Consider the following 12,624-nt stretch of genomic DNA (forward strand, 5'->3'; position numbering starts at 1 on the left):
TGCTGATACAACTACAGGAATGTACATTCCTGTAGTTGTATCAGCAGGAATAATGTATACGTTAAACACCTTTCTCATAGGAATGCCCATGTAACCAGCACAGTCACATGCCTTGCAAGGTTGTTGTGGCATTAAAGGTGCAATTCTATATCTATTTAGATAGGAAAAAGGGCTAGTTTCCATGAAGCTGAGAACTGCAGACCTTCTTTCTGTCTGGACATGCATGGGCTTGTGGCTTGAGGCACATCAGTCATATCCATCATGGAAATTTCCTCTCTCCCGAAGGAAGACAGGCTCACTTCTTCCCTACTCCCTCCCCTCTGCCAGTGAATGGACAAGCCATATGACGGGAAGGAGGCGTGCTCTGCTCCTAACCCCCAATCAGGGCCAACTGAGCCTGTGTTTTTAAAAAAATGGCACAGAATGTCAAGAAAGAACATATACCTTGCTTGAGGTAATGCCTTGTCCCTGGTTACTTTAGGCCAGGGGTGGGCACTTAATTTTCCTATGGGGCCACATGAGAAACTTTGACAGTTGTTAAGGGCCGGACCAATACACTTACAGCTCTGCTCAATATATATCTCTATAAAAACAGTAAATGAAACATTACAATAATACAAAGAAAATGTGGAGCACAGAACAACACTATTTAATGAATATTCACAAAAACATTAACATTACATGAAAAGCAATAAATTCAATTTAGCAGATCCTTCAAAATAAAAGCAGTGCAGTTGTATTGCTTGCATCTATATTACAACGATATATATTTGCATTGACTTTTAATTTGCCAGTGACCTCATGCGGGACAGTCAGGGTCAGCCATCGGGCCGCAGGCTGTACAATGCCCAGGTCCACTTTAGGCAGTGGGTAGGTGATTAACTGAAATATTTACATTGCAACATCCAAGATATTTTGTAGCTCTTGGTTCAGGCAGCTTTGCCTGTTTTAGCCTTTCATGAAGAATTAGGTGAGGGACTATGTTCCATTCCCAGCTGTTTGTTTCAGAAGCCAATTACAGCACAAGGCTTGAAAAGCAAACACAGGGATTCTGCACAGCTCCCTGCTGTTGGTTTTTGCGTCTTCCCAATCTTATAAAGTGCTGTAAAAGAAAGAGAACAGAAGAAGAACCAAAATTATCTGGCACAATGCCAGTCTCTTTTACAAGGTCAGATTCCTTTTCTACAACTTTCTTTCTATTCTAGGAGTAAGGAAGTTGCCATGTTGTTTGGAAGAAAAACTTGCTAACTGGCTATAGTCCTTTAAACTTTATCTCTGAGCTCCAAGGTTTACTTTTTGCATCTTTTCCATTTAGATCAGTTTAACTAGCTGTGATTCTGGAAACTTTCCTTGATGGCATATGGAAACAGTTGTCCAGCAAGCACAAAATAATAGTGTGATATTCAGGTCTAGTCATGTATGAGCAGAAAATTCAAAAGCAATTGCATGATTCCCTGCATTTAAGAAGCCATGTGTGTCATGCAGCTGGTTTGGGAAATTCAAGGTTAGGTTGAACTAGTTTCTCAACTTAGAATTTGAGCTAGCTGATGTATAAATCCTCCACAGGAAATGGGCACTGGGGCAAGTAGACAGAAGTGTATACTGGGAGAAGGAAGCCCATTGCAGAAGGATTCTTCACAAACCTAAGGCTGATTATGAGCTGAGACTTGCAAAGAATATCAGGGCTTCTCTATCACCATATAAATAGCAAGAGGAAGAGGATAGAGGTGGTGGGACCACTTAATAAGGAAGAAGGGGATTCAATGACTGATGTGAGGAACAGGCACAGATGCTAAGTGATTATTTTGCCTCTGTGTTATCTCCAAAGCAGGATGGGGGAGATCTGCATGGGGCACCAGATGAGGCCAGGGAGTTAGGGGCAGAGATTACAGTCAACCTCCTAGAAGACGAGGAGCTCCTCAGGGCACTGGATGTTACAAAGGTGCTGGGCCCTGGCAGGTTACACCCAACGGTACTCAGGAGTTGGTGGGGGTACTCTTGTACCCGTTGGCCTCCATTTTTGAGGACTTGTGGGGAATGGGTGAGGTTTCAGAGGACTGGAGGGAGGCATCAGTGGTCCCAATTTTCAAATAGGGTAGTAAAGGGGACATGGGGAATTACAGGCTAGTTAGCCTTATGTCCATTCTAGAAAAGGCCATGGTTAGGCTCCTAATAGTGAGAGATGTAGTAACCATAGATATGGAAGGGAGGTTGGCAGCCACGCAACACGGCTTCCACAAAAACAGGTCCTGCCAGACATACCTTGTGGAATTCTATGACAAGGTTTGAAGATGGCAAACAGAGGGGATGTGGTGGATGCGGTTCATCTGGATTTCAGCAAGGCCTTGGACAAAGTGCTGCATGATATCTTGGTTGAGAAATTGAGGAGTTTTGGGATAGACCGATGGCACTGTCCAGTGAACCAGGGCAGGTTGATGGACCAAAGCAGAGGGTAACTATTAGTAGAGAATAAACTACTGTGATGAGCGGGGTCCCCCAGAGCTCAGTCCTGGAACTGATCCTGTTCAATCTTTTCATCAATGACGTGGAAGAGGGGGTGACCAGTCTGCTGATCAAATTTGCAGATGATACTAAAATGGGAGTGCTGGCCACAACTGAGCAGCAGGTACTACAGATCCAGAAAGATCTGGACAGACTATGCAAGTGGGCAGGGGACAACAGGATGGCATTCAATGCAGATAAGTGAAGGCTCTTGCACTTGGGGCGTAAGAATGGGTGTCATAAATACAGGTTAGGGCATAAGTGGCTGGAGAGCAGCACTTGTGCAAGGGATCTCAGGGTACTGGTTGACTGCAGGCTAAACATGAGTCAGCAGTGTGACACAGCAGTCAAGAGAGCGAATGCCACCCGTGGTTGCATAGCCAGAAGCATGGCTTCTAGATCAAGAGAGGTATTACTGCCACTCTATACAACTCTAGTACGCCTATGACTGGCGTACTGTGTTCAGTCCTGGGCTCCCCATTACAGGAAGGATATAGCCAAGTTGGAATCGGCGCAGTGTAGGGCCACAAAGATGGTGACCAGATTGCAGGGAAAGCTGTATGAGGGAACTGGGTCTTTTCAGCCTGGAGACGATGAGGCTCTGAGGGGATCTGTTGATGACATATGTGTACGTGAGCTGGTACAACACAGATAGGTAGAGACCTGTTCTCTCCTGCGGAGGAAGGCAGGGCATGCTCCAATGGAGCAAAGCTCAGGGAACCAAGGCTCAATTTGGATGCCAGGAAGTACTTCTTGACAGTTAGGACCCTGAGCGTATGGAATGGGCTTCCACAGGAGGTGGTTGAAGCCCCTTCATTGAGGGTATTCAAGGATAGGCTAGACATGCACATGGTAGGCATGTTGTTAGCAGAGCTGGCTGGAGCTGGGGGTCAGACTAAATGGCCCAGGAGGTCCCCTCTGACTTGCTCTGTTTCTATGTTTCTAAAAGAAAACAAAGTAGTCAAAGGTGGTCAGACCTCTGCAACGTTTATTGCACAGATTAGTTGAAGAACTCTGTTGACATGAAGGACGAGCCAGAAAGAATAATGTCTCTGTTTCCCTTTCTCTACCCAGCTGTCATAATCTGCCTGGGTGAAATGACTAAAAGGCATTTTAATTTATTTTTCATTTGCAAACAAAAATCTACTGGGTTATAAAGACACTGCTTTTAAAAAGCTATTTCAACAACACAAATACATTTTAGAATCCATTATGCCACTAACTGGCAGCACTTGACAATTCTTTGTCTGTGCTGCATGATTACAGCAAAGGACATTCTAGAGCAATTAATGATAATAATAACAACACCACCACCAATTAATTCTAGTGCAGTATATTCCTTCTTATAACAGCTGACTCATTTCTTTATAAGTTCTTGTTTTGGTTGCATGATGAATATGTACACCTCTGCACTTTAATAAAGAATTACTGCTGGGATGTTGATTTTCCATGGGAAAGAAAATGTTGAATATGTCAATCTTACATTCTCTTAATCAATAGGAATTTATCAGTAACTGAGTTAGCTCCACTAGCACCAGACATTTCCCCCTTTTCTTTGCTGCCTGAGCGACACAGAGTAAAGCTATCGTTGAAACCAAGTATGTTAACTGCCACAGATGTGCCACAGCTGCTCTGTAACTGCAGCAGGCCATGTCTAAAGAAGTGGAGGCCCCCTGTGATGCCGAAACCTGGCTAGGTATCTTGACAAAGTCTTGGCCTTCAGTCTGGGACTTGGGATGATGTTCTGGATTTCTCTGTTTCAGAGCTATAGTCTCCCAGGGAGACAGAAACTCAGCAGTTCAGGAGAATGTCCATTCAGTCTGAGGTGGGACTGTATAGGGAGACCAAGAGCTTTAACTCACCTTCCTGTAAATGTGAAGGGAAAGCATTTGAACTGGATTTTGGTAGAAATATGAGAGGGTCTCCTTTGCTGTTGCTATGTGTCATCTCTGCATGAAAGATCTTTAGATCAAAGCTAAGTTTAAGATGTTGCACTTATGATGGAGACGCAGGTTCACACCTTTGGGGTGCTTCTTAAACAGGTACTGCTTACGGATGTTTAGATGATGATGATGATGATGATGATGATGATGATCATTATAATTAGAACATTTCTACCTAGGATGCCTTCTACCAGCTTTGACTGGTGTGGCAGCTACATCTTTCTGAAGAAAAAGGACCTGCTAGCAGGACAGTTAGGCAAGCATTTGCCTGTATGCAAAAAAAAACAAAAACAAAAACAAAAACAAACCAAACCCTCCCTTTAATTAAGTCACAGCATATTTGCATACAACATGCAGTTCCTAATGAAGCAGAATTCCAGAGTCTGAAGTTTCTCCCTGGTATTTTCTGGAACAAAACCAAGGTGGTGGGTAACTTGTGAATGGAAAGTTAGGCATAATTAAAGCTCTTCCATATCATCTCCACTAAGACACAACCCCTCCAAAGGTGGTGAGCCTGTAAACGTTTTCCTTTGGACAATGGATGTAACCCTGATTCCTCTAATTCCCTTCACTGGCTTAAAAAAGGCAATTCTCTTATGAAATAAATTGTGTCTGAATATTTTGGGTCACATTTTGAATTCTACAAGCTAAAGACTTGCTCTATCAATTAATGCCAGGAATGCTAACACTGTGCCTCATCCAGGAGTGAGGGGATGAAGAAACCAAGCAGAACATTTGTTATGATCTCTTTCAATGACCTGGGGACTGAATGGATTAACAGTGGAAGAAAAACGTACGCTTATACTCAAAACTTGTATAGATTTGTTGCGCTGAGAAGTTGGCAGCTACTGTTACCACTATGAAGTGAAAATGAATCATCCTGCCTCTGTCACTGGGTGCTGACCCAAGAGTCACATCTGAGTTGGGAGGCAATCCTAGATTGCCCATATATCATGTACTTTGGCCCTAACACCTGGCCATACTTGACTTTACATGTATTATACCAGTTGAGGTTAAGCACAGGAATGGTTACCAACAGAACAGGGATCCATTTTGCAATCAAGAAACATTGTGAATGAATATGAAGATTTGCTTACTAGAGCAAACATATTTTACTTACCTCCAGTAACGACAATATTGGCTTTTCCACAATAGGTAAAAGCATTCACTCCTCTTGGTACAGAAAAATCTCGGACAGGTCTGCAATCACAAAGAAATGGCTGATCAAGCTGGGATATAAATGCTAATGGCGCCAGTCTGTATCCATTCCTGCAAGCTGGGAAGCTGCATTGGGAATATGACCCTACAGCAGAACACTTTGAATCAGAGTTTGAAATTCTGTCATACATGCAGCCACCTTAATAAGAATTGTATGATTTTGTGGGAGAGCTCATTGAAAGTTGGACTTCTCTCCTTGTACTGGTGTTCCTCAGAAGAATCTAAGCGAGTAGCAACAGGGAGGAGAGAAATGTTAATCTCAGTTTTGCTCTTTCTCGCCCTGAGGAAAGATGAAGGACTTCTCTTCCACCACTTACAGTTCTACCAAGAAGCTACCATTGTGTAGCAAGTCTGCAGAGTTGAAAGAAGGCTTCTGCCCCTTCCAGGGGCAATACAAGATGGCTGGGACAGCAATTTGCATCCTGTACCTTCAACCACCTTCTGCCTGCCTCCTGCTAGGGGCCTTGCCATAAGGAGCCATATGGGAGAGCAGTGCCAGGCCACAGACTTTCCATGTTGCCTCAGCAGAAGGCAGAGGTGGTTATAATTTTGTTTGACAGAGAGGTGCGGATCTGAAGGCAGCCTTACTCAGCTGTTTCATTCCTTAAAAGTAGCAGGAGACTTGGCTTATGGTTCACAAGGGTGCAGCATATACCTGTGAGAGGTCATTTCATTTAGCTGCATTACTGAAATGTAGGACTAGAATATTCGGGCCTGGTGCTCTTGGGGGACAGGCAAAAAGGTGGAAAATGCATTTACCTGTTGGAGAAGGGAAAGGCAGTCATTGTTTCCCCAGCACCAGCCCCTCCAGAGGTCTCCTACTGCAATGGGGCATTTAAAGGCCTTCACTGGCAGTAATGAAGGTTGTTTAAACCCCTTTAAAAAAACTCATTTGCAATGAGGGATGGACACAATTTTGGGGGAAGGGTTAGGCCTTCCTGCCCCAGCAGTGACCAGTCCGCCAAAGGATTCCCATGCTTCAATTAGGCTTTTATAAAAGCTTCCTTACAGTGTGGGGAGAAAATTCCTTCTCTTACAAGTATGACCAAGATCAGCCAGCAGTGAAGCTGGCAACTGGGTGGGGGATCTGCTTTGGGCTAAATCTAGCCTGCAGGCCCAGGATTCCCAAGAAAGAAATTAGCATGGTTGGCTACACTATGCCTTTTAGAAGCTAGTTTGTAAGATGGTCAGTTGCATTAAAAATGGCTTTGCCAGGCCACAGGTAACTCATTTTGAATGGGATGTTCAATGAACTATGATTTAGAAAAAACATGGCTCACATAAATGAAACCTCTTTTAAAATATCCAAAAGGACCCAGTCTTTAAATATGAGGATCTGTATGGGAATCCTATTTGCAATAGCAACTTACATGTTGTCTTCTAGTCTTTTCAGGTCATCCAAAACCAAAGAATGAACACTGTCAAAAGAGCAGGATCCAAAACAATTCAAGGCTGGAATGTATTTTACTTTTACAACCCAGTCATTGTGCAGCTTGCGTTTAATACTGCAAAGAGTAAAACAGAACTGTTATTTCAAAGGAATATCGACATAACAGGAAATGAGCTTGGCCTTGCTTGACATGCCGGTAGGACACCAGGAAAGGCAAGAGAAACTCCAATAATCTCTTGGGAGACCATTAACATGTTGGCCAGATAAACCTGAGTTAAACTTCTTCAAAACTTGGTGTACATCAGCTACACTGACACCCCATCTGTCTTCAGCAATAGGTCCCCTGACTATGGGGGTGGTCCTGATCTCCGTAATAAGTTCGGGTGGCTGTGATGGCCAGGGGTATTTTTTCCAGCTTATGCTGCTACACCAGTTATGTCTCCAGCTGGAGAGGGAGGATCTTACCCGATATGGTCAGGTGACATCCAGACTGGACTACTGTAATGTACTATTCATGGAGCGGCCTTTAAAATAGTTTGGAAAGTTCAGCTGGTCCAAAATATAACCATCACCTTGGTACTGGTATGTGCTGGACAGCCTGCTCATGTGATGCCAATACTATGCCAGTTACATGAGCTGCCAGTGTGTTTCTGAGCCCAACTTAAGATGTTAAATGTTAAAACCAGTTCTTAATTGGTCTGGGCCTAAGGTACATGAAGGATGATCTTTTGCCATATTAGCCTGCCTAAATTCTGAAATCTGTAGCAGAGACCATTGTCAGTTGCTCACTGCCATGGGCAACAAGGCAGATGAGTACAAGAAACAGGGCTCTCTCAGTGGTGGCCCCACACCTTTGAGATCAGTTTCTTTCAAGAGCTCATCAGAGCCCTTCTTTACAGCTCTTCAGGAAAGTTTTGACTTTTTTCTTCTTCCATAATTTCTTAGTCCATTGATCTAGGTATCAGTCACCTTTGTTTTTGTTGCACTTTTAATTAGTAAACAATTACTATTGTTTACTATTTTAATTAGTAAACAATTACTACTATTACTAACAACTTTGCCCTTAAAAGCAAGTTGAAAAGAACATTAAATAAATCCCTTCATACATACCATAGGCTACTTTTTTCTTGAGTACTTGTGCAATCTGCGTCTGTACCAGATATCATGTGCTATCTTAATGAAAGCTCCTCTTCTGTGTAATTTAGCGTTACAGTTACTTCCTTAGAAAACAGGGACTAGCTTTACTATGGTGTCTTTTATTGCTATAGAAGATGATGTGAACTTTTTGCAGTCCTTTTCCTTTTTGCAATCATGCTGCCTCTCCTTTACTAGGTATTTTAAACATCATTTCAGTTGAGGGTGCACAGAAAAATCTATTTGATATTGCTCTTGAGCATATATTCCATTCCTCACCACTGCCCATGTACAAACTATTAACCAGGGATATTTCCTTTTTCACATTCCTATAGAGTTGTTACCTTGCCCACTCATTAAAAAAATAAGTCAAGTTGTCCAGCTTGTTAGCAATATGTGTGATTAACTAAATTACTTCATGTAAATTTGGCATTATTTAAAAAAATTCTAATCCTAAAATCACCTACTTAGCTTGGAACACTTGAGTGGGGGGATTACACATACTAATAGCTAGGTATGGTATAGCAGCAATTTAGTTGATCACACATAGTGCTAACATGCTGGTCAACTTGAGTATTTTTTGTCTAATGTGGATTCTTATTTTGGCAAAGCAGCACCATCTATACCCATAAGAGATCTCAAGATTTGCAATGGGGATATTCAACAATGCTATTTCCATTTCCAGTTTGTGAGATCATGTCCCTGTTGCAATTACAAATGTGACTACAAGCAGGAAAGCTCTTTTTCAAAAATGTTCACAAACTCCTGAATGTATGAGCATATTCAAAGATGCATATTTTTAATAATACACATTCATGCACATTTTCATGTTTTGATCAACAGAAGAAAGTAAACAATTTTCCCTTTCAAAAGAGCCAAAAAGAAAATACCCAGGTAAAAAAATAAAAGCATGTACAAGCCAAACGCAAATTTTGAAGAAATTGGGCAAGCTCAGAAATTGCTGGTTTTACCAACCCTAGTTTGAAGAAGTACAAAAAGCTAAGAGGGGGAACCCAAATAAACTTAATGAAGTCTGAGCAGACTCAGTGGCCCCAAATATTGCCAGGTTCATAAGAGAGAGCAAAAGGCAAAATTGCAGTGAGAGGGGAAGAGGTGATACAGATAGGAGCATCTTAGAAGCATGGTTTCTAGGATGCATACTAAAAAGCAGAGACATCACCCTGCCGACAAAAGTACGTATAGTCAAGGCTATGGTTTTCCCAGTTGCAATGCATGGCTGTGAATGTTGGACCATAAGAAAGGCTGAGCGCTGAAGAATTGAGGCCTTTGAATTGTGGTGCTGGAGGAGACTCCTGCGAGTCCCTTAGACTGCAAGGAGATCAAACCGGTCAGTCTTAGAGGAGATCAACTCTGACTGCTCTTTAGAAGGCCAGATACTGAAGGTGAAACTCAAATACTTTGGCCACCTAATGAGAAGGAAGGACTCACTGGAGAAGAGCCTAATGCCGGGAACAATTGGCGGCAAAAGAAGGGGATGGCAGAGGATGAGGTGGCTGGATGGAGTCACTGAAGCAGTCGGCGTGAGCTTGAGTGGACTCTGGGGGATGGTGGAGGACAGGAAGGCCTGGAGGAATGTTGTCCATGGGGTCACGATGGGTCGGACACGATTTTGCGACTAACAACAACAACAAGCATGGCTGACACCCTGAACAAGAAGGCTCCACCAGGCAACTTTTTTGTAGTTCCACTTGCCAAACTTAATATCAATTCTGATTTTCACCTAAAACAGGATATCCCCTGAAAACGTGTCTTACCTGTTTTGCTGTGCATCAACAGTATCTTTGAAATCCTAGCCCAGTGTTCTACCTAATGCTCATTTCCTCATTTTGTTATGCAGTACATTAACTTTCCATTGCAGGATCTAAATAAAACTGTAATTCTATGTCTCAGTAATGAGAATTCCAAAGGTGTCTAGACTTACCTTTTGAATCTCCTAGAATCTATAACCATAATTTGTGTTTTCTTTTTCGATTTGGATTGTTTTAGACCAAAGTCCTCACTTGTTACGGTAAACAAGTTTACATATCCACCATCATCCCCCATTAAGATGTCATCCTTCACTAGCAGTTCTACTGGTCGAGGAACTGCACATACACACAGCAGGCAGTGCTCCATGGGCTTGATGATAAAACAATTATCCTATGAAATAAACCAAACAGTGCATTACATGCTTTGGCATTGATTTTATCAATGTACTAAAGCAACACTTGGCTTCAAAAGAAGTGATACTGGGAGCCAGTTCAGTGGCAGAGACCTGGTTTCCATTTCAACCCTTCAGTTACAATATATCTACACTCCAGAGAAACTGGTTTAACAGTCATAGGAGTCTCTTCCTGGAAAAGCTGGAAAACAGACCATTCCAGTGAAGGGGGCACCAGGGATCTGTCAGTGAACATTCTCAGCATCCTCTCCAAAATGGAATTCCTAGAGTTCTTTGGGAGAAGCCAAGCCAAAAACAGGAAGAGTGGGGATGTGTCAATTCAAAGCATTGCCTAGCCCAACATTGTGTTCCTACATGCAACAACCAAACCCCTATGGGAAGCCCACAACAGAACATAAACGCAGTAATGCCCTCCCACTTGTGCTCCCCTGCGAATGGTACCCAGAAGCAATTCTGCTTTGCTATTGGAGTACCAGAGAGCCATCATTATGAGCAGCCACTGACAGCAGCATCCTCCATGCGTGTGTCTAATTTGGTGGGCACATTAGGAATCAAGAGAGGCTGCTGTGCATATACTCAGAAAATGGATCCTGTGGAAGGGTTTGTCTGTTCTATAAACAGATGCCATGGAGGCTTTCATCAGTAAGAAAATGCACCATTGCTGAGGCTGAAAAGTTTCTTGAGCCTGCCCAAGAATCTAAGTACAAAGTACTACAAATCCCTGTTAGCTACTGGCAATAAGGGCTTTAAGCTGAAAAATGCTGTTGTTTGGGGGTAATTTTGGTCTTACCACCTCTGCCTTCTTAGTCTTAAGCTGGCAAATAGCATTCAAGTGCTTCGCCGAATGGAATTCAGGTTTTGAGTTGAACAGGGTCCTGCAGTTTCATGTAATGGTACCTTTGAGATGTATTTGTATTATCATGCAGTAATATTAACTGCCAACCAATCAAAATGTGCAGGCAGTTGCTAAATCCATGTAGCCTTCTTTTTCTTTACTATTTATTTAAGGATCAAACTAGACATAATCCAGGGATCTGTAAACAAATTTTCTGTTTTTTCTTTTGATGAAACATTCATCCCATGACATTTCTCTAGCTGAAATCACTGAGAAACAACCTGAAGCTGCTATTGGTGACAAAATAATGAAGAAGGTATAATATGGAAGGAAATGGCAACCCACTCCAGTATCTTTGCCATGAAAACCCCATGGACAGTACCAAAAGGCAAAAAGATATGATGCCGGAAGATGAGTCCCTCAGGTCGGGAGGTGTCCAATATGCTACTGGGGAAGAGCAGAGGGCTAGTGCTAGTAGCGCCAGAAAGAATGAAGCGACTGGGTCAAAGCCGAAAGGACACTCAGTTGCAGATGTATCTGGTGGTGAAAGGAGAGTCCGATGCTGCAAAGATCTATACTCCATAGGAACCTGGAATGTAAGATCCATGAATCAAGGCAAGCTGGTTGTGGTCAAACAAGAGATGACAAGACTGAACATCGACATCTTAGGAATCAGTGAACTAAAATAGACAGGAATGGGTGATTTTAATTCAGATGACCATCAGGTATACTACTGCAGGCAAGAATCCCTCAGAAGAACTGGAGTAGCCTTCATCGTCAATAAAAGAGTAGGAAAAGCAGTACTGGGATACAATCCCCAAAATGACAGAATGATCTCAGTTTGAATCCAAGGCAAACCATTCAACATCACAGTAGTCCAAGCCTATGCCCCAACCACTGGTGCTGAAGAGGCTGAAGTTGACCAGTTCTATGAATGCCTACAACACCTTCTAGAATTAACACCAAAAAATGATGTCCTTATCATCATGGGGGATTGGAATGCTAAAGTAGGAAGCCAAAAGATAACCAGAATAACAGGCAAGTTTGGCCTTGGAGTACAAAATGAAGCAGGGCACAGGCTGGTAGAATTTTGTCAAGAGAATACGATGGTCATAGCAAACACTCTTTTCCAACAACCCAAGAGATGACTCTACGCATGGACATCACCAGACAGTCAACACAGAAATCAGATTGACTAAGTGCTCTGCAGCCAAAGATGGAGAAGCTCTATACAGTCAGTAAAAACTAGACCAGGAGTTGACTGTGGCTCAGATCATGAGCTTCTGGTTGCAAAATTTTGGCTTAAATTGAAGAAAGTAGGGAAAAGCACTAGGCCACTCAGGTATGACCTAAATCATATCTCTGATGAATATACAGTAGAGGTGACAAATAGATCTAATTCCTTAAATCTATTTGTCAC

The 12,624-nt window shown here is 42.6% G+C and overlaps 1 protein-coding gene across 1 annotated transcript in view; it reads right to left on the reverse strand.

The window, feature by feature from the left end:
• WDR64 (WD repeat domain 64) overlaps positions 1 to 12,624 on the reverse strand; it is a 92,726-nt gene that overhangs the window by 57,422 nt on the left and 22,680 nt on the right. Inside the window, exons 7-9 of the mRNA XM_044451205.1 lie at positions 10,130 to 10,347; positions 7,034 to 7,168; positions 5,566 to 5,645 (exon numbers count right to left, since the gene is read on the reverse strand). Of these exons, the coding sequence (XP_044307140.1) occupies positions 5,566 to 5,645; positions 7,034 to 7,168; positions 10,130 to 10,347 (433 nt within the window). The remainder of the gene's footprint in view (positions 1 to 5,565; positions 5,646 to 7,033; positions 7,169 to 10,129; positions 10,348 to 12,624) is intronic.

Source organism: Varanus komodoensis, unplaced genomic scaffold, assembly GCF_004798865.1.
Source record: "Varanus komodoensis strain SLA01 unplaced genomic scaffold, ASM479886v1 scaffold1, whole genome shotgun sequence".
Classification (NCBI taxonomy): Eukaryota; Metazoa; Chordata; class Lepidosauria; order Squamata; family Varanidae; genus Varanus; species Varanus komodoensis.